Source organism: Silene latifolia, chromosome X (assembly GCF_048544455.1).
Source record: "Silene latifolia isolate original U9 population chromosome X, ASM4854445v1, whole genome shotgun sequence".
In the NCBI taxonomy this organism is placed as follows: Eukaryota; Viridiplantae; Streptophyta; class Magnoliopsida; order Caryophyllales; family Caryophyllaceae; genus Silene; species Silene latifolia.
The window spans coordinates 317,620,348-317,642,243 of NC_133537.1; the positions used below are offsets into that span (position 1 = coordinate 317,620,348).

Sequence of the window (21,896 nt, forward strand, 5' to 3'; positions counted from 1 at the left end):
ATCCGGAACATTCCAGAACATTCTGATTCGGGATTTAACGGTTATCAGAAAATGAAGACGGTTTTAGGCCCGGACTCCAAATGTACTCTAATTACTGTCAAAACGACCGTATCGGCACGTAGATGACAACTAAGAGGTAGACATTAGTGTTTGAGCAATCACTTGACGATAAACTTATTTAATCTGTCATAAATCGTTCGCGTACCAAACATGCGGCCCAATCATCAGGGTGGTTTTGAGAGGTGCAGAAATGAGGTATCTACAATTATAATTATTAATATCCTTATTTAGTAAATACAATTAGATTATTAATAGTTTCCTTATTTACAAAGATGCTTTTTGGAGGGAAAATATGTGAGTTCATCTATTCTTTTAGTAGATAGGGGAAGTGTAAATCAATTGGCCTATGAAATCTACAGATTATGTAATTACACACTCCAAAAAAAAATCCCTAAGAGCAATAACAATAGTAGAACTTTATATAAAGTTTTCACATGTCATGTCATTATACACCAACCCCAATTTCTAAGAATTTTTTTCACAATATAAAAACTTTATATAAAGTTCTTAGATGAAAAAAACTATAAAATGAATAATGTTAAATGGTTTCACACATTTTACAAAGCTATATTTATTTGTTGTACATTTTTCAATATTTATAAACTTGGTTCTTATTTTAGAACTTGGTTCTTAAAAATAAGAACCAACTTTAAATGCAATAGAAGAACTTTTAAAATAAAGTTATTGGTAACAACCCAATGCTAAGTACACTGTTATTATTGCTCTAAATATTACTCCATCTTTTCCATTTTTATTGTGCTAGTTTAACTAAAAGTTATATTTATGAAAAATAAGGAGTCTTTTACTAAGATAACCATTTTTCTCAAAATATTTACCAAACTAACCATTCTCAAATTTTAATTTCCATTCTCACCATTTTTGAAACTTTAGAAACATAATCAATTTTGACAATGGCTAGTTTTTAAATAAATTTGGCAAAATGGCAAATTTGGTAAAAATTTAAACAATATTAAAATTAATTAATTTTCCATGATGACAAGTAGCATGTATATATTTTTAATCAACCCGTGGATATTGAAATACGTGTTTTTTTAATCTATACTTATTATTCTAAATTTTTGATTTTTTACTGATTATATTTGTCTTTCAGATAAAAGTTAATGTAAATGTAAAAAAATAACAAATATGTCATTTTACGAGGAAGTAAAAAAAATTAAATGGGATGATTTATAAAGGGAAGTAAAATGGTCGTAATTTTTGTTTCAATTATTATTTTATTTGATATAAGGTTCCTAACATTTTATTGCAACTTTATCACTTTCCTCGTAATTTAAATGTTGATTTTCCTTTTTGTAAGAAATTGAAAATGACTAAGTTTGAGTTATTAAATAGAAGGAGAAGTCAAATCACGTCATATTTATTTTTTGATATAATCATACATGTATACAAGTGCTTTAAAATAAGTGAAATATTTATAAAAATAAGATAAGTACAAATAAAGGTTGGAAAGAAAAAGTATAAGTCTGTCAATATTCATGTGATGGAAAATATATACAAACTACATACTAATTGTTATTATGAGAAATTAATTTTGGAAATCATTTAGATATCTTACCGAATTAGCCATTTTACTCAAATTATTTCTCAAACTAGCCATTGTTAAAATTAATTACATTGTTAAAACCTTAACAATCGTTAAAATGAGAATTAAAATTCGAAAATGGTTAATTTTAGAAATACTTAATTGAAAATTCATTTTATATTCTTATATTTTCATCGACGACGTTTTAGTAACTATCGACGACGTTTTGATTCCAAAAGATGATAATGCCCTTGCACAACGACATTACTTTCCCTCTCTACAATATTTTCTCTCAAATCCAAGTAAAACCAATTAAATTAAAAAAAACGAACAACAACAATTGGCATGACGGAACCCGAATGACCGGTACGTAAGTACGTTAACAACTTAACCGCATCATTAATTTCGTTAATTTTTTTTCCGAATCGTTTATTCTACTCGTTACTTGAATTAAGTCACGTATTTACTAAATTGAAGTAAACATTGCAGATTTTTTGCATACATATGAAATTATACAACCCTTGGACTGAAAGTTAAGACTCAACAATCAATCTCTGGACAAACCTTGACATTCAACGTTCAACCATGGGCTGAACCTTGAGATTCAAGGTTTGACCATGGTTGAACGTTGAATGTCAAGGTTCAGTCCATGGTTGAACGTTGGATGACTGGATCCATTGTTTGTTAATGGATTGATTGTTGAGTATCATTTTTCAGTCATTGGTCGGACAATTAACGCGTTTTTTGTTTTGCTTCCGTTTTACTTAATTTTTATTGTCTAACAACTGTCCAAATTGCATGAAACAAGTTTCGTGGGATAGTTTTGGCGAGAATTACTTTGATTACAATCTGGTCAATTTAGTGGGAGAATTACTTTGATTACAATCCGGTTTCGTCGGAGAGTTTTTGGCGAGAATTACTTTCGTGGGAGAGTTTTGGCGCGGTGGTGGCGTGTGGGGAGGGGTGTATGTTGGTGGTGGGTTAATTTTTTGGGTTTTTTTGAGTTGAAGAGGAAATGTGTTTAGTAGAGAGAGCATAGGAGTAGTGTGGTCTTTTGCACTGAAAATATTGTCGATAAACGATAGTTACTAAAATACGGTCGAAGTTTACAAATCAGAAACTATTTGGAACTATGGAAATAATAGAATGAGCAATTAGTCTTGCTGAAGACGGGTCGGAGCAAGTGACGGATAATGTCACTCATAAAACGGATATGGGGGACAAGGTGGGGGCACCCCCATGTGCTTCCCTCTCTCCTCTATTTGGGTCATTTATAAGGGAAAATGGTATCCGTCACTCAAAAATGACAGATACGTGCCGTCAAAAATGAGATTTGTGAGAACCACAATACAAAATTGAAAATGATAGGGCCATGGTGGTTGACAAATTGAGAATACCAAGTTGACCATCCCACTCCTAGAAATCCATGGCATTTTCCATTTACTCCCCCTACCTCCAACCTCCTCACCTAATTCATCTACCAAACCTAAAGTTTAAGAGGAGCCCCCTTTCACATAATTTCCATCAATATTTAGACAAACTAACCCAAATCACTCATTTCTTTTGACTCAATTTGACCCCACCCCCTTAATTCCCCATTTAATTATCTTAAGCTAATTTAGAAAAATCGATCTAATTCAAATGGTTAGACCTGCATTTAACCCGTATTCAAACATAGGAATCCGAATCTTGCTTGCAACTAAATTTGAGTCAAATCAGTCAATCCCATCCGACCAAACCCCCATGTTTATTGCTATCTCTTAGGGGTCGTTTGGTTCAAGATGGTGAAATGGAATGGATTAGAATCTCATACCATAGAGGTATGGATTGAGATCCCCATACCACTCTAAACTTGTTTGGTATGTTTATTTTTACACTATAAGGGAATGGAGTTGGAAACTTGAGTGAAGACTTAGGTATGAGATTCTAGGGGGTTGGAATGGAGTTAGAATCCATCCGGTATCTAACTCCATTCCAAAACAAGCCAACCAAACACTAGATTTGCCCAAATCCATTCCTATCCATTCCAAACCCCTCAACCAAACACCCTCTTATTTCTAATGTAAAGAGAGTTATAATGGCAAATTTGATGATGATGAGTTATAATCCCAGATGATGAATGTCATCTCTCATGTCTTTATCAGCTTAGATAACTAACATCTACTACTTGTATCTAATATCTACATACCCGAATATCCGATCCGCAAAAAATCCAATTACCCATTCACAAATTCTTGTTTGTGACGGCACATATCTGTCACTCTTGAGTGACGGATACCATTTTACCTCACAAAGTATCCACTTTTTCTCTCTCTGCAACACTATTCATGTGGTCTCCTTTCTCCACTAACCCATTTTGTTACCATTTTAACTCACAAAATATCCGTCATAAATAGTAACCCGTCACAAGGGAGACCAATTGTTACCCATTTGGGAGGTTTACTTTTAGCCCTCTAACTTTTGAATTTCACATCACATTTAACTTAAATTAACGACTCCATATACCCACAAATTACACCTACAAATTCATACACCAAAACACCAACGATGTTAGAGTAGTACACTCCTTTTGTCATCAATTCTTGCTCTCTCTTTCCCTCCATTGTCAAACAAAATAACTCCTCTCACTCTCCCTTTCCCCCCTCTCTCCTCCATTACTCCACTCAATCAATTTCCCCTCTGCTAACATGCGCCATTAACACACACCTACACCATCCTTCCCTTTCTTCTATACCTCTCATTGCTCTTGTCTCATGCAAATACAACTTATTAATTCATAAAATCATTATTCCTCACATTTTTCCTTTGTTAAATTTGCATAAAGTTGAAATCTTTCTGTAAAAAAAGTTGTAATTTTTCTGGGTTTTGAAGGAAAAAAGAAATGGTTGCAGAACCTTGGTTACTCAAAATGGGAAATCAAGTAAGTAACAATTTCAAGAATTCAACTTTATTACATCAAATTAGTACTAAAAAGAAAGACCCATCTCCCAAAATTGGAATTTTATCATTTGAAATAGCAAATATTATGTCAAAATTAGCATATTTACATAAATCAGTATGTGATACAGAGATCTCTAAGCTTAAAAATGAGATAATTAAATCAGAAGGTGTAAAAAAGTTGGTATCTTTTGATGAATGTTATCTTATAGAGCTTGCTTATGTTGAGAGATTAAACGATTTGAATAGTATAGCTGAGGTTGTTTCTAGGTTAGGGAAGAAATGTAGTGAACCAGTTTTGTTAGGGTTTGAGCATGTTTATGGTGATATAATTAGTGGGAAAATTGAGGTGAAAGAATTAGGGTTTTTGGTTAAGGATATGGAAAATATGATTAGGAAGATGGAGAGGTATGTTGATGCTACTACTAAGTTGTTTAGGGAATTGGAGGTTTTGAGTGAGTTAGAGGAGTCTACCAAGAAGTTTCATTTGAATCAAAATGTCGATTGTCGTCGCGCTTTTGAACAGAAGGTGACTTGGCAAAGGCAGGATGTTAAACATTTGAAGGAGGTTTCGCTTTGGAATTTGACGTATGATAAGGTTGTTGAGCTGTTGGCTAGGACGGTTTGTACGCTTTATGCTAGGATTTGTTTTGTGTTTGGTAATGCTGATGTGGATTTGACTCGGAGTTGTAGTAGGAGTGGTGTATCAAGATCTCTTGTGTCGGTTGGAGGAGGTTCTAGAACTGTTAGTGGTGTTTTAGTCAAGGTAGAAGGTTGTGAGAAGGATATGAATGTTGAGGATTTGCGGATTCTGAAGCCATTGAACAGGTTTAAACCATCGCCTATTGAAAGATTGGAAAGAAAGCCAACAAATTTCAGCCCTCGACCGAGCCTGCAAAAAAGAGAGATGGACTTTGTTTTTCCTTGTGCACCTAGCCCTGGGAGGATTTTTACAGAATGCCTTAGTTTTAGTACTTCAGCTTCTAGAGTTGATGACGAGGATGACGACTTTACTTTCAATGACGTGAAGAAAGAGCAGTCTATTTATTCAGGATGTCTTACGCACTCTCAAAATGGTGTTCCTTACAGTCGGGAAGAAGTGCAACTACCCTATTCGATGGATGCCTCACGTGTGGGTTCTAAAAGTAGGCTGGTCTCGCATGCTACCCCGTCAACGGTTGGGGGCTCAGCTCTATCCCTTCACTATGCTAATGTGATTATAGTTATAGAGAAGCTTCTTCGGTACCCACATTTGGTGGGAGAGGAGGCTAGAGATGATTTGTATCAAATGTTGCCTCACAGCTTGAGAAAGTCATTGCGGGTTAATCTTAGGTCACATTGCAAGAACTTTGCTATATATGACGGGGCATTAGCTCATGATTGGAAAGAGACACTTGACGGGATTTTAAGGTGGTTAGCTCCGTTGGCACATAACATGATCCGGTGGCAAAGTGAGCGAAACGTTGAGCAACAACAAATTGTGACAAGAACAAATGTTCTGCTACTACAAACCCTTTTCTTCGCTGATAGGGAGAAGACAGAAGCTGCTATATGTGATCTACTGGTCGGTCTGAATTATATCTGCCGTTATGAACATCAACAAAATGCTCTGTTGGATTGTGCTGCTAGTTTCGATTTTGGGGATTGGATGGAGTGGCAACTGCAATTGCAATGCCAAGGTTCTTGTCTAAATTGATTACGGCATGAATTTGGGTATCTTGCAGATTTGTAGAAGCTCCATATTTGTACACTAGGGATTGTGAATGAATTTTATTATGAGCCTGAACGATTTTGACTCCTCTCGAGTACATACTTATTTCTTGATCATTAATGAGGAAGTATTCTTTTTCTTCTGGCTGATGTAATATGTACATAGTATATTACAGAAAAAAAAAATTCTTATTTTTATCCTAAATCTTCTGCTATTCCTAGTTTTCTGGCCATAATCTATCATAGCGACGATTTACCCGAGTTAATATCTTCTCTGAAATTTTATATTGCAGATATCTGTGGTTAGTAAGCTGATTAGTTTTAAACCTACTCCATAATGCAATCAGCAGTGTCTTCTTGTGACTTGTTTATGCGCTTACTTATGATGTCCATGTCATAGTTAAATTCTGTGGTGCATGTTTTCTGAGTTTAGTTCTGACATAAAACTGTGATGCTTTTTCTTAATCTGTTTATTTTGTGCTGTTTTTAGAAATGAGATAATGTTGAGGCAAGAGCATGCTCTATGTTGCCTCATTACTAAAACAATTTGCTCTCTGTAAAAAAAAAAAAAAAAGTTATCTACACTTGTGTTGAGGCACATGAGATGTATTTCCAGGTGATCGGCATGGTCTGCATTGGCTTGAAACTCGATTTTTCTTCCAACGACATCAAAAACTCGCTATTTTCATCCAAATAAATAAACTCATGGTTTAAACTTTATTTATAGAGTACAAACTAACAGGTTGAGTGGTTGACTGTTAGTGTGGCAGTGTGCCAAACCATCTTATAAGGGAAATTTTGACTCCTTTGTCATATGATTCTAAACCTGAATCCTTCACTCAATACAATGTCAACATTTTAGAAATATATCCACTTCATTAAGGAGTTGGTGAATAGTTGGTGTTCAGTTCACATACAGAGTATTTGTTGAACACTCAAAATTGACCTGCTGGTCAATACGAATTATTAGTCTCAAACTCTCAATATTTGGTCCTTTAGTCGCATCAAAGTCAATATTGATATCTTTGAAAGTTGAAGAAACTAAAACATTTTCACGAATCAAATACCTCAAAAAATATCTTTTCCAAAACCACACTCGATTCAACTCTATAATCAGTCCACCGGCACAATATATAATCCAAAACGTGATCCAAAATTGAATTTCATCCTACAAAATTTCATGTTATATCAGAAAAATTGAAATTTGCAATTTAATAAAGTCTTAAATTTCCCATAAAAATTTGATTGGATCAGATTCAGGTATGAGTGGATCGGGTTCGAATTTGGTTCCAATTTCTAGTAGTACATTTGAATATGGGTTTTCAAATCCTGGATTGAGTATGAGTTTTTAAAAGCTGGGTTTGGATCAAATTTTTTGCATATAAATCGATTCGATTTCAGTTTGATTTCGAATTATCATCCCTAATCTAGACACTATGAATAAGAAACTTTGAAAATGAACAGTTTGTGTTTCCTATTTTCCAGTATAATGAAAAGGTTGCTTTATTTGTTTAGGTCAAATCCTTATATATATTTAAGTAACATGACTTACTATTGTCAAAAAAAAAATGACTTACGTTAAATATCATAGCAATACAAATTCTTATTTAAGAGTGATGTAATTTGTTAGTATGAAATGGATCTAAAACAACTCATATACTCACTAGCATTAAGTATAATTAGTGTTTGATACCGTGGCAGAGCTAAGATTGAATGGCGAAAAATTCAGCGGGGCCGAACAAATGATGCCATAAGGCAATTCCAGTAAAATTTTGAATTTTTTTAACAAAATCTTTCGGTTTTTATTGTCTAGCGGGACAAGCATCCTAACTAACCCCCTAGATCCACCACTTCTTAGGGCTTGCCTGGAATCCAGGGAATAATTTCGGGGGTAAATTTTAATTGGGTAATAATTACCGGGAAAGTTAATTACTTGGGTAATGAGTTTATTGATAATAGGTTTGGCATAAGCGTAATAATTACTGAGTAGGTGTTTTACTCCCTTAATCATTACCCAGGAGCGAGGGTGGGTAATGTATTACCCTTTCATGAGGGTAATAGATTCAGGAGGTGAATAATTACTCTCATGCCAAACATGAAAAATGCACTTTAAGTGTTACTCTCATACTAGTGTAGCTCTCGTGCTATAACACGGTTTTTCTAGATGAAAATGTAAGAAAAATTAACAATTAAATTATTGGTATTTTTCTATTTTCAATTATACAACATATATTTATGGTTACTTTTATTGTGTACAAAATCAGAATATCATTAAAATGAATTAGGGGAGTAGTTAATTAGAGAAATATACTATAAGTACTGTTAGTAGTAGTTAGCGACGTAGGCGGAAAAAGTTTTGAGATTTGTTATTTTTTTTTAGTAAAAAGGGGATGTCAAGTGATTCTCTAAAATACTAATATTTATTGCATTATTGAAAAATTTAACAACTTTTAATTTATAATTTAATACTAAATTTATTTAATTTTAATGAAAAAATAATAATTATTAATTTAATAAAAAGATTAGAGTTATAATTATTAAACCATATTTATTAAAAAGATAATTTTATGATACTTATTTCCTAATTTAGGTAGATACTTTTTGGAGGAAAAACTAAGAGAATTTTTATTCTCTTAGTAGTAGGGGGATTCATTCCCTCCCTTTACCCTCAATCCAAGCAAGCCCTTAGAGACGGTTTTAGGAGAGACTTTGTAACTTGCAATTGGGTTGAGCCCATAAACTACCATAAGCCCATTTTGTTGCAACTTGCAAGCCTGCAACTGCAAGTTACATCCTGCACTTTATTTTTTCCTTCCAAGAATGGAGGTCAACACATATGACGAAATAATCATCTGATCCGTCTTTTATCCCGTACCATTTAACTAGCACACCGAATTCTTGTTCATCATGACTTCCAGAAGGTAAAACCCTTTTCAATTCTTTATCTTCATTTTGTTAATTGTGATTGTTTTTACTTGAGAGGTTTTTTGGGCAATTTCTTGGGATATCATGGAGTTTATCTGTAAGGTATTTGGTATTATTGTAGGATCTAAATTAATTTTGCTTGATGGACTTGTTAGAAATGCTGCATTTTGAAAACTGTGATCCATAGGGCTGCAATCAAACGTCCACTTTAAAAAATAATTATTGGTTCCGTCTCAATCATCTCTTTACAATTGATTAAAATACCTCGGGCGAAGAATAAAAAGGTTAAACAGATGATTGGGGTGGTGTGAGTTGTACAAACAAAAATGTTTTAATTGATTGAGCTACTTTAATGTTTAGTGTGATTACAATATGGTGTGAAATGTGGGTAATTTTGTAATTAGATCATTTGTTGAGTGATAACAATAATGGGTTTTGTTAATTGGGTTCTGAGATCGTTTCTTGAAGGATATATATATGTAAAAAAATTCTGAGTCCATGGTAAGCTTAAGAAAAGAGAAACATAGATTAAAGAGAAAATTCGTAGGCAGAAGACGATATGAGACTATGAAGTCGAGGGTCGTAAATGTATGTATTTTGGAAGGTGGTGTGTTGAGACTTGAGATTGGCTCTAACCCATATAAATCGTAAATGAGTTACTCACATTGATCAAACCGGGAAAGTTGATCAATCATAAACATTTAGCTACCCCTCTTACCAATTATTCAATTGGGCTGTACGAAGTGGAATTTTTCCTCCTCGAGGGTTTCAGTTCGTATGACTAGGCCCTTTCGTATTAAGTTAATTTAGCTGGCCTTTTGATTGATGATATATGAAGGAGATACATGATTCTTTTCCCTATGCAAATTCCTGTTATAGTGCCCTTTGTGGGAACTTGTGGTTTAGTTGCAATGCCTAGCGAGAATGTGTTTTAAGAAAAGATAACTGGTGTTTTCATTTGATCTTCTAAGCGGTGTTATGCTGGTGTTATCTGTAATACACAGGGAGAACCGTTCGTCAAAAGCTAGTCTTTTTGATGATGGTCTTGAAGAAGGTGGTCTTAGAGCTTCCTCATCATACTCAAGTGACATCAGTGAGCATGATAATGACAAAGCTATTGATACACTGAAGGATCGTGTATTCTTTCTTAAACAGGTAACTAATTCGAGCCCTTTGCCCTTAACAATATAAGGAAGTCCTTGTTTTACTAGTATACAAATTCTTCTCGCATTTAAGAACCAAGCTATCTACGTTATCGTGAAAATGACGGTGAAAGATAACTCTTATTTTTGACCACTTTTCTTCTTATGTTGTTGTGGTCGGAAGTGATTTGTTGGTCATTAATTTCTCCCCAGGAATCTTAAATTCATGATAAGGAGGTCTGATGCTTCTATTCTGCCTTTATGTTTGATCTAGCTGACATTTTTATTGTCTTATTTGATTGAATTTTTAGTATTTGAATTTTCAAGAATCTATTGAATCAGCATTGTTTCTTACAGTCTCGAGTTTATACTTTATATCATTGATTCTTTTCTGTAACGCGATTTATCGTGAATTCATTTATGTGGCCCTTTTTAAGTACATATTTTTCTTATCATACTGATTCTGGAAGGAAAATGACTTAATAAGGTTGTAGTTTTTTCAAAAGAGTCACAGTTTCTGCCTCTTTGAACATCATGTTCATCAGGCTTATATGAAGTGGACATATGACTTTGTCCCAGATGGAGTGTTGCAGGCCCTAATGCCCTACAGCAATTCAGAGAAAAGAAAAAGAGGGAAGGGGTTCTAACTTATAAGATATCTGGAAACAATTTTGACAGTGTTCATTTCTACCTGCTGGGGTGGCAAAGATATTATTCATTTCTACAGTCGTTTATTATGCGTCACATGGAAAAAGTATCCGCCTTAATACATGGGAGGCTGTGCACTCTCTTCTCCCATTACTCGCTTTGAGCAGGAGCCTCTTTCTAGGCACTATTTGGTGATAATGTAGTAAATGGATACGATTAGTTTGGTGTTATGGTGTAGACTATTTGTGATGCAAAAGTACTAATCTACATTAATGATTTTGATGCTCGTACTTAGTGTGATAAATCATAGGAGAGTATGAAAAATTGCAAACAAAACGCCCCTCTATTGCTAACTTTGCTCTGATCCTGGACGTATGTTTAACGGGTTTATAGTATACTTGGATTTTTGATAGATTATGATTGGTTTTTAAACTCTTTACCTTTTTAGTATTTGTAGATATGAACAAATTTTGGTTAAGTTGTCACTTGCCTGGTTGCTTTTTGTGGGTATTTTTAACGTGTGCTTTAATTTCCATTTTTAGTTGTCTGGTGATATACGTGATGAAGTTATTGGCCACAACCGTCTCCTGGATCAAATGGTATGCTGTATATTCTGCTTTTGATCCCAATTAATGATATGAGGCATTTGTTTGGTTCCATTTTATGAATGTGAAGGGTGATGTAGGGGAGTGGAATGGATGCTTCTAGAGGAATTTTATCAGGAACTGTCAATCGCTTCAAGATGGTCAGTAAACAACATTTCACATGGCTTTTCTTCAACTTTGTCTAATAGATTCTCAGCAAGATTAAATGGTAAAACTAATGGTTTGACATCATAGGTTTTTGAAAAGAAATCCGGCCGTACAATGTGCAAGCTTGTGGGGTTCCTTGTGGCACTATTTATGTTACTTTACTTCTTAATCAGGTATCTAAGTGCTAATGCTGTTAGTTTTTCTTCCTGCTGTAGTCTATACACTCTGTAGTTTGATTAGATGTTTGGATAATACTTTTTGCCTTGTGTCTTTAATGTAGACCTCTCAAATGGTTATTAAGGCCGGGTTTGGTCATTAAAGGGGGAAAAAAATACTTTGGTTTGTCATGGGAGTAGGTCATTTTGAGTTCAGGTCTAATTTGGGTGTGGTACGAGTTGCTTTATGTCGATCAGGTTTGGTTTATGACAATTTTGGCTTTGTTATTTTTCAAGTAGATAATCTTTGTGTTATGTAAATTAGTCAATTCTGGTAATGTTGGGCATTGGTGGTTTGGGGTCGGGTCATTTGCAGATCCTGTCAATGTTGAGTCAGACAAATACTCTTCATGACATTTATAATTCTGAGGATGTTTTGTCTGAGAGTCAAATAGAGGATATCATCTGGTTAATTATTTCCGTTAAGTTGCACAATAGGGGGTAGAGCGAGCAAAACCCGGTCTGAGGCTTATTGGTTTGCAGCACCTATTTAGTCGGGATGTGAGTTAAGACCAGAAGATCTACGAGAGTGTCAAAACTCTCACTCTTGAGGTTAATGCTACTGCATTCTCAAGAAATCAAAGTCGAGGCTTTCATTAAGGTATTATGTGTTTCTATAGTTTTATAAATATGGTTAGTCTGAGGTCTGAAAATCAGAATGTCATGTGAAAAACAAAGCCAATGTACTGTAGAACCTTAGATGTTGCAGATTTGATTTTAGTCCTTCAATGTTCAACTCCTTCAACCCAGCATTTGTTCATCCATGTCAATAATTTGGATTCCTTGCCCTGTATTTATTTTTTCTACAGGACCTATCGTCATGTCATGTGAAAAACGAAGCCGATAGTGGGTTGCATGCAAGTAGTGATATCACATTGTATCTGTCTGATACATAGTTGACGCTAATAGATTTATGATGCTGAATGAGAGGCTTGTTTGAGTTCCCCAAGTCACAGGATCGAAGTTCAGGCTGATGATAGTGACCAAGGGGAGTTAGACGAGACTGTATAATGGTGAAAAGATGCATTCTTTTGACATAAGAATATGTATAATGTATACATGATCTATTAAGAGAATGAATCTCCCTTCGGCCACATTTGATTAAACTGCAATGATGATATAGAGTGGAAGAACGAATGATGAAAGTCTTCCGTGTTTTTTTTTGGGTCACACAGCCAATTTTGATATTGACGGTCATTTTTTATCTTGCCTTGCGCCTTGGTCACCATTCACTCGTCGATGAGCTGACATCTAGAACTAGAACCCTGTTACCTGTTTTCTTACTTGGGAGTATAGTTTCCTTTTTCGCTGCATCATTTATGTCAGATAATCCCTTGGCATCTCAGTTGCTAAGAATACTTGGGGACTGTTTGGTAAGGTGATCTTAGGAAAGCCAAAGGGAATGAGAACCCTATTTCCCTTTATTTGTGTTGGTTTTGCCAAAACAATCATTCCTTTTAACCTCTCCTTATCCCCAAATCCCTCTACACTCGTTCTCCTAAAGGCCATAGAGTATCTCATCCATTTTCCCCTTTATCAACCATAATCAACTAACACCCACCATAATTATCCCTCCGGCTTCCACCACCACACCCACCCTAATGTCGTCACGCTAACTGCCCTGTTTTCACCATTGTTGTCAGCGGCCCTTCCTCCATCATCGAGGAATCGCATTGTCCTACCCGGTCCCCACCCTGGAACAACCGTAAAACTATTGCCACTGAGGCCCGCGACCCACTGTCAAGCTATTGATAAGATTGGGATAATGATTCTCATCCATTTAATTTATTTACAATTCATGAGTTCAAGTGTAACCATTCAATTCAATCTTTTCATGGTACTATAAGATTATAGTACCATAGGTGTAGGGACAGGTTTACACTCATGCATCTTAAATTTGTGAAGAAGATTAGATAGATACTTCGTTTGGTTTAGGTGCAAGCCGGTTTTGGTGGGTGTGACTTCAACACTAAGGAAGAAGGATAAGGGACCAAGGTCCTTTAGTGAGAATTTCGCGAATATTTGAGAGATAAACGTTTTGATGTGAGTGCTATTTGGTCCAGTGACAATGATATCGTCAACGTAGACAAGAACAAAGAGACGGGTTGTGGGTGTATTAAGTAGAAAAAGAGATGGGTCAGAGACGGAATTTTTGAAACCGGAGGTGAGAAGGTAGGATTTGAGTTCGGTATACCATGCTCTCGGTGCTTGTTTGAGATCATAGATAGCTTTGTTGAGTTTTCAAACATGATCGGGTTTATCAGTGTCGAGGAAACCGGAGGGTTGTTCCATAAATACGGAGTCGGTGAGGTGACCTTGGAGAAAAGCATTGTTAACGTCAACACAGCGAGGCCGAGAACAAGACGAATTGTTGTAGGTTTAATAACGGGACTGAAAGTCTCGGAATAGTCTATGCCCGGTTGTTGATGAAAACCCTTGGCAACCAATCGAGCTTTGTGTTGTTTGAGGCTTCCGCCAGGGTTGTATTTCACTTGATAGACCCACTTGTATCCAACAATATTGGGGGCGAGATGGTGAGGTACCAGACTACCAGTGTCTAAGTTTGGTTGCGAAGAAGAGCATTATGTTTGTCAATCATGGCAGCTCTCAATCGAGGGTCAATGAGGGCTTGTTTGGTCGTGGTAGGGGTGAGATGGGGGCTGGGAATGAGGGCTATTTTGGCGTGTTTGGGATTGGGTTTGACGATGTAATTTGAGAGGCGGGCGACAGCGCGGATATGGGGCGGAGGTGGAGAGGGTGGTGGTGGAGTAGGGCTCGGGACAGGTTGAGATATAGGGGTGTTGGAAACAGGTGTTGAGGGAGAGGTAGAGGTTGTGTCGTTTGGTTGAGAAGAGGCAGGAGTAGGGGAAGACGAGGGCGAGGTGGTGTCGGGGGAAGTGGAAGGGTGGGTGAAAGGATGGGTATGGTGAGTTCGCACCATTAGGTGGAGGAAGGTAGGGCTGGGGTCGAATTTTTGGTGAGGTCAGACTACGGGTATTTGGTCTCAACGAACCGAACATGGCGTGAGGTGTAAACCTTGTGAGTGGAAGGATCAAGACACGGGTATGCACTTTGCGTTGTGGAGTATCCGACAAAGACACAAGGAGTATATTTTGGGTCGAGTTTGTGGGTGGTGTATGGACGGAGTCATGGATAACAAAGACAACCGAATGAACGAAGCTTATGATAATTTGGATGTTGATTAAAAGATTTTGTATGGAGACTCATTTTTTATTGTAGCGGATGGTAAGTGATTTATAAGATAAGTGGCCGTAGTAAATGGATACGGCCATAAGGTGGTAGGCAGATGGGCTTGTGTGAGGAGAGCGAGCCCAGTTTCGACAATGTATTGGCGGCGGTGTTCTGCGAACCCGTTGTGCTCGGGTGTGTGCGGTGGAGAGGTGAGGTGAGTGACTCCGTCATCTAAGAGGGTGGGATTTAATTTCTTATATTCACCACTATTATCGGAATAAAACTGACGAATGGGTTTGTTGAATTTTTTTTCAATGATAGCTTTAAACCGATTAAACGTGGGAAATGTGTCGGATTTTTTCTTTAATGGTTACAGCCAACAATAGTGAGTGAAGTGGTCAACAAATATAACGTAGTATTTATATTTGTCATGAGAGAGCATGGGTGCGGTCCAAACGTCAGAGTAAATAAGGTCGAGAGGAGCGCGAGAGATTAAGGTTGAAACGGAAAAAGGGGAGCTTGTGGCTTTTATTGATTAAACAAGCATAATTTAAAATTTGAGTTTAACAATTTTAAGGTGGCAATTGAAGGGTGTGACACCCCCATACTTCAAGTGCCTTATCAGGACCACTCAGGTATAAGAACGTCACCATCTCGGTTACCCGAGGCAATGAATATCATAAGACAATAACGAAACGTACTTTAAAAATAAATATAGCTTAAGTGATTACATGTCTCAAACCAAAACTGTTAAATGAAGTACAACTTCCAAAATCAAACTGTCTACTAATAAAACTGAACAACTACGGACATTGTCTGACACAACGGAAGACTCTTCTAATGCCAAGTGATGACTCATCCCAACTAGCCCAAAAGCATCGTATCAAATCTGCTCAACAACTGCTCAGTGCTCACCATTCCCGAAAGGATCACCACAGTTTTTAAAACAATTAAACGGGGTCAGTACTAATTACACAATACAAACCAATATGAAACAAATGCCAAATAACTCAATCAACACACCAAAACCCCAGTCTCCATCACCAAACTCCACAGAGTACCCATCGCAACAGATACTCCACACCGCCAGTGGGGGACCGCAGCCGTTCCCACCTAAGCCCCGCTCATCTCCATCGAGCGATAAACCCATGTTCATTAATGTGCACATCCCCTCCTGCGGCGAGTTCCACAGAGGGCGAATGAAGGGCGTGAAACCACTCCCACAAGTGACTCCACTCAGCCAGGGACGCACCCCGAAGATTACAGACAGATAAACAGTAATCACAACACAAAACCAACAACCGTCTGAATCAATCAATAATACGAAATCACAACCGTCTGAATCAATCAACAATCACTAACTACAGCACAATCACCACACAAATCATATAATTAATACCGAGTAGGGAAACCCTACCTGGAATGCAATCACAAAATCAGACGATCTAGCAGCTGTCTCAAAATCTCTCTTCTACGAACCCTCCTCCTATACAAACATTCATACAATTACTAACATAACAGTACAATCATAAAAACTCCCAATCCCCAAATTAGGGTTTAACCAACCTCAACCAATTACTATAAAAATGATATGTAGAACTTACCCTTGACGCAAGGATCACAAGGTATAAAGAACAAATGAAACCGACACCTCTAGCTCCGGAATTTGACAATAAAGCGGAAGAACAAAGCAGCGTAACTTGAAATCTCTCTTAATCAGTGAATTAGGTTTTATAAAAGTGTTTAAGGAAGATGACGAAAGTTATTATATATTAATCCGCCTTATTAACAAAACCCGTCAAATAACACCCGATAACCGACTTACTCGATCGAGTAAGTCACGTACTCGATCGAGTGCCACTTACTCGATCGAGTGTCAAGGCTACTCGATCGAGTACCCTACAGGCATACTACTGTTTCGAATACCAAACACACTTACTCGACAGAGTAAGCCCCACTCGATAGAGTACCCACAGACTCATAAAACCGTAGTATTACAAAGGGTGTCCTAGACGGTGATGCCACAAGGTGCTGGTGGAGATGACGACAGTGTTGGCTTGAGGCCGTGGTGAAGAAGGTCGCCACTCGTACGATCCTTCATTAAACTGCCCGTGTAGAAGGACTTCCCCCGTCGAGATTTCCTTAAAATGAAGGAATTGTGTGAGAATAAAGCAATGACATGGTTATCTTTGTAAAGCTGAGAAACTTATAGTAATTTGCGAGAAATACTCGGAACAACTAAAACATTACTAAAGATGAGAGAGCGATGAGAATGAGGGATAGAAAAAGAACCATGATGGGTGATGGGTAGCGAGGATCCATCGCCAATTACCAGGTCATCGGGGCCTTCATACACGGAGTAGAAGGATAGGGTGTTAAGATTATCGGTAATGTGATGAGAGGCTCCACTATTAATGAGGTAAGAGGAGGAAAGGGTGGAGGAGGTGGCTGCGGTGTGAGCATAGGCTCGGTTTCGCTTGGGCAGGGGAGGGGAGAAGGTGACATTGGGGTAATCTTTGAAAGCGGGACAATCACCAGTGACATTGCCTTGGGTGCGGCAGTAGTGACATTTGCCCCAGAATGGTTTGTGTTGAGAGGTGGGGGAAGGTCCACGGGTCTGGGTATTGGATTGGGGAGGGGCACGAGTTTGAGCAGGAGTGGTAGGCTGGTGGTAAGAGCGAGGTTGGTTGTGAGTATAAGAACGGGTGATGGCAGCGTGTGCTGCGGGGGAAAAGATGGTGGTGGATGGTTGATTCTTCACGGTGAGTTCGTGTTGGATCAATTTCCCATGAAACACTTCGAAAGAAATTAGTACATCACGAGCTCTAGCCGCATCAATGACGGGTTTGTAGAGGACGGGGTCGAGACCATTGATAATTTGGGAGGTTATGTCTTCGGCGTCCATTGGTTTGTCGAGTTGGGCGAGTTGATTAGTACAAGCTTTTATAGAAAGCATCTAGTCGGAGATGGTTTTGTCGCCTAGGGTAATGTGACGAAAACGATCCTTAATCAGAAGGATGTGTCCGCGCGACGAAGGGTTGGCATAGGTGACAATTAGGGTTTCCCATGATTCATAGGAGGTGTTGGCGTCGAGAAGGATGGACGAGACAGATTCATCAAGGGTGCCGACAATAGCACCAAGAATCAATTGGTCTTGTCGGAACTAAGTGTTGTAGGCAGGGTTCGAGACGGGTTCAGGATTAGGCTTGGTCTCGGTGGGGTTGGGTGTTATGGTTTGTGGTGGGGGTTTCGTGGCTCCATCAAGGTACGAGAATAGACCGTATCCTTGAATAAGACGGATGATTTGATAACGCCATGAGCGAAAAGTGTTGGTTGTGAGTTTTGTGCAGGTAGGGAAGGAGATGGATATGAGAGGTTTGTTTGGTTCATCGATGTTGAGGATGAGATTGTTGTTGGATGCCATGGGTTTCTCGAGGAGGATGGCGGCAATAAGAAGAAAGAGCGGTATTAGGACAGATGAGAAACCTGATACCATATAAGATTATAATGTTTATTGTATATTGATTGATAAAAAGAGGAGCTACATGTCGATGTATATATACTACTTTACAAGATTGTTTAGCAAGCTAAGTATACAAAATATAAGAGTAAAAAGAGGAACAAATAACTAGAATATACACATGCTAAATATAAACAATATACGCTTATGATACTCCTTGATTTGAGGAGTCAGTTGACCGGTGATATTTGATATCTTTAACAGGTACTCCCTCCATTCCACTCAATTCTATACATTTTTCATTTTGGGATTTTTCAATCAATAGTATACATTTCTTTGTTTGGCAAGTTTTAAACCATAAATTAGTCGTTTTAGTCTAATTAAGTGCATAATTTAGGTTTATAAATTTACTAATTTGATAGGATAATCTAGTGTTAACGACAATTAGCTTTAATTCTCATCAACAGGCTTGGTAGATTATTCGTAGGCTTCTTTCTTAAGTTCATACCCGTCAACAATTCCAGATTCGATGTTAAAAAAACTTCTGAAATTGTTATCCCAAAACACCAAAAAGAAAAATAGTGAGCCGGGTTTGACCCGTCCGTTCAAATAATTGTTTTTCTTAACTAAGCCCTCTAAAAGTAAGTCAGATGAATAGGGATGAATATGCCATCCTTAACTTGATGAGCTCTAGTTAGTATCATTCATGTCACTTAATAAGTAAGATAGTTTAAGGCTTTGTTTGGCAAACAGTTGAAGCATATTTATGATAGCGGATAACTAGACCTGGCAAAAGTATACCGAACCCGAAAAACCGATCGAAAATACCACACCTGACCGTATACCCGAAAGATATAACTGAACTTCACCCCGAAACCTGAATCGACCTGAATTGATTCGAAATCAAACCGAATTTGTAATATCCGAAATAGACCCAAAATCGAATGAACCTGAACTGTTTCAACCTGAATTGTTTTAATCCGAACCGATATATACCGAAACTGATTTCAACCCGTACATTGATGACAAAAACCGAACATTAAAACCCGAAATGACCCGAATGTACGTAGGCGTCACATCTAGGGTGTCTTTTTATACATGAGTGTCACCCATTTGACGTCAATGAATTAATATTATATCGTAGTTATAAAAAAAAAAAATTTATTACTTTTTAAAAAAAAAAATTATTCGTATTATATCCAATATTTTGAATAAAGACCTAATCCCTTGACATCCGATCCGTTTATGACCTAACTCGATTCTCATCTGCTCTGATACTAACCCGACTCGATCGTTATTTGCACCGATATTGACCCAACTCGAACCTGAACTGATCCGAAATATCTACAACCGATTAAAAGTGAAAATTGAATCCAACCTGAATTGAATCGATCGAAAAAAAAAGATAAACCGAAACAACCCGATCGAAAGAACCCGAACCGAAACTGATCCGATTGACCCGTTTGCCACCTCTACGGATAACACTAGAGAATACGGTAACCAGATTTTAGTAGCAGATATGACTATCAAGTTAAACAATAGGTCTTGGTATAGACGGGTGGGGCGAACAGACGGGTAAAGACCTCTAGTAAAATGGGTAGGGGCGACAAGGTGGGGCACCCCATGTGCTTTCCACTTATATGGCAAATGAGTATTTTATGAGGGGAAATGGTATCCATCTATACATATAGACAAATAGTGTCCGTCTATAATGAGAATTTGTGCAAGTTAAATTAGAAGATTTAATAAAAAGTATGTGATAATTAGCAAATTATAAGACAATTATATTATTTTCGTTATAAATTGAATATGCTCTTATAATATGCGGCTAATAGCCGCATATTAAAAAAAGTAGTAAATTTCGACCAATAATCTTCATAAGTCATCTACCAAGTACATGAAATTAGTTGTTTTAGTGATCAATCTATGGTTTAACCCAATCGGTGTTTTTTTTTTCACATACGGGCTTTACTCTTCCATCTACTTTTTTTTTTCAGTAAATTTCCGTATCATACTTTTCTCCTAAATCTAGACAAATTAGGTCCTTTTTCCCTAAAATTGAATCTACTGTTCTAAAAACTAATTGAATCATGGATTATAATTCTTTAAGTTTTTCAAGTAGTAAAATAATTATTTTGTTTAACAATTACTAATAACTTGTTTATCGATTATTTTGTTCTAAAATTAAAATTATGGTTTGTCAATTAGCGACTTGTTTATCAAATTAAATACTATCAATTAGGTTGATGGTTGGCGAAAGGCATGGTAGTTTGGTTGATGGACGGTGCTTCTGAGTGGTGGACGGTCTAGGGTGGGACATGAAGGGTCGAGGATGGGTCGTTGGAGAAGGGTCGCCCATGAACGTCGGAGCAACGTCGACCAGAGTAAGGGAGAGGTTTAAGTGGCGACGTTTTAGCTTTTGATTTTTGTTCGCTTTTGCCGGTGTAATTGCACAAATTGTCAGTATATGTGGTTGTGTGTGATTGACTGCTTGTCTCTTGTGCACTTAAGAACAAAGTGGTTTAATCAAGTAATAAAATGTAACGAAAACAAGTCTTCAAAATGAAAACGTGTGATCAGATTGCATGGATAACATTAGAGATGGCAGTGGGCGTCTTTGGCGGCGCGTGTCACCCATCGTCGCCACCACCAAAATTTGGCGGCCAGGCACGGTTAATGGGCCTATCGTGCGTGTCGTCTTGGCCCATCTTCTCCATCCCTAGCCGCGGCCCGTCGCCCGCAGCACGCCCATTTTCGTCTTTGGGTCGTGCCTTGTTGTTGGCCGGCCCATCGCCCGTCTTTATTTTCCTTTTTTTTAAAAAAAAAAAAACAAAGAACTTTTTATAATAATTGTATGATTTTAGTACTTTTTGTTTATTAATATAATAATTTAACTAAAATATATATATTATTAATGTACGTGATTACTTGTATTTTTAATATATTCGATTTAATCAAATAATTAAGAAATAATGAAAAAAAAGAGTTTTTTATTAGCACACTAACATTTTAAGTGTATCGGATCTTAGACAAGTTCGTTTTTCATCCAATACCCTTTTGCTCCACTAAAGCAACTTTCGGATGCAACGGAAGACACTTGAATGCTTAAGAAGTCCCTTGTTATTGCCGACATCACCGAAAGCGACCTCCTTTGATTTCGCCACCATTGCAAAAGGTCAAGGTTGTTGGACTCTTCTTCGGTCATACCTCGCATATAATCGTAGCTAGTGTACATTTGATACTCGGCCAAGTTGGATGTTGGAGTAGATTGTTGTCGACTCGGCCTTACTCGACTCATCAAACCTTTAAGAG

General features: G+C 37.3%; 2 protein-coding genes across 2 annotated transcripts; both read left to right on the forward strand.

Annotated features, from left to right (window-relative positions):
- The first annotated feature begins 4,114 nt into the window (after positions 1-4,114).
- On the forward strand, positions 4,115-6,455 carry LOC141617786 (protein PSK SIMULATOR 1-like). The gene has a single exon (XM_074434933.1). The coding sequence runs from the start codon at positions 4,485-4,487 to the stop codon at positions 6,234-6,236; it is 1,752 nt and encodes a 583-aa protein (XP_074291034.1). The 5' UTR covers positions 4,115-4,484; the 3' UTR covers positions 6,237-6,455.
- A 2,537-nt stretch (positions 6,456-8,992) lies between these two features.
- Positions 8,993-13,077, forward strand: LOC141617787 (bet1-like SNARE 1-2). Its single transcript, XM_074434934.1, has 6 exons — positions 8,993-9,171; positions 10,180-10,330; positions 11,508-11,564; positions 11,651-11,710; positions 11,805-11,890; positions 12,742-13,077. The coding sequence occupies exons 1-6, from the start codon at positions 9,158-9,160 to the stop codon at positions 12,761-12,763; spliced, it is 390 nt and encodes a 129-aa protein (XP_074291035.1). The 5' UTR covers positions 8,993-9,157; the 3' UTR covers positions 12,764-13,077.
- Positions 13,078-21,896: the final 8,819 nt, after the last annotated feature.

What these genes read in the sequence shown, in the direction of transcription:
- LOC141617786 (XM_074434933.1), top strand. Translation starts at nt 4,485, where the DNA reads ATGGTTGCAGAACCTTGGTTACTCAAAATGGGAAATCAAGTAAGTAAC.
- LOC141617787 (XM_074434934.1), top strand. An exon ending in GTGTATTCTTTCTTAAACAG is followed by an intron (nt 10,331 to 11,507) that starts GTAACTAATTCG and finishes TTCCATTTTTAG; the next exon opens with TTGTCTGGTGATATACGTGA. An exon ending in ACCGTCTCCTGGATCAAATG is followed by an intron (nt 11,565 to 11,650) that starts GTATGCTGTATA and finishes AGGGTGATGTAG; the next exon opens with GGGAGTGGAATGGATGCTTC.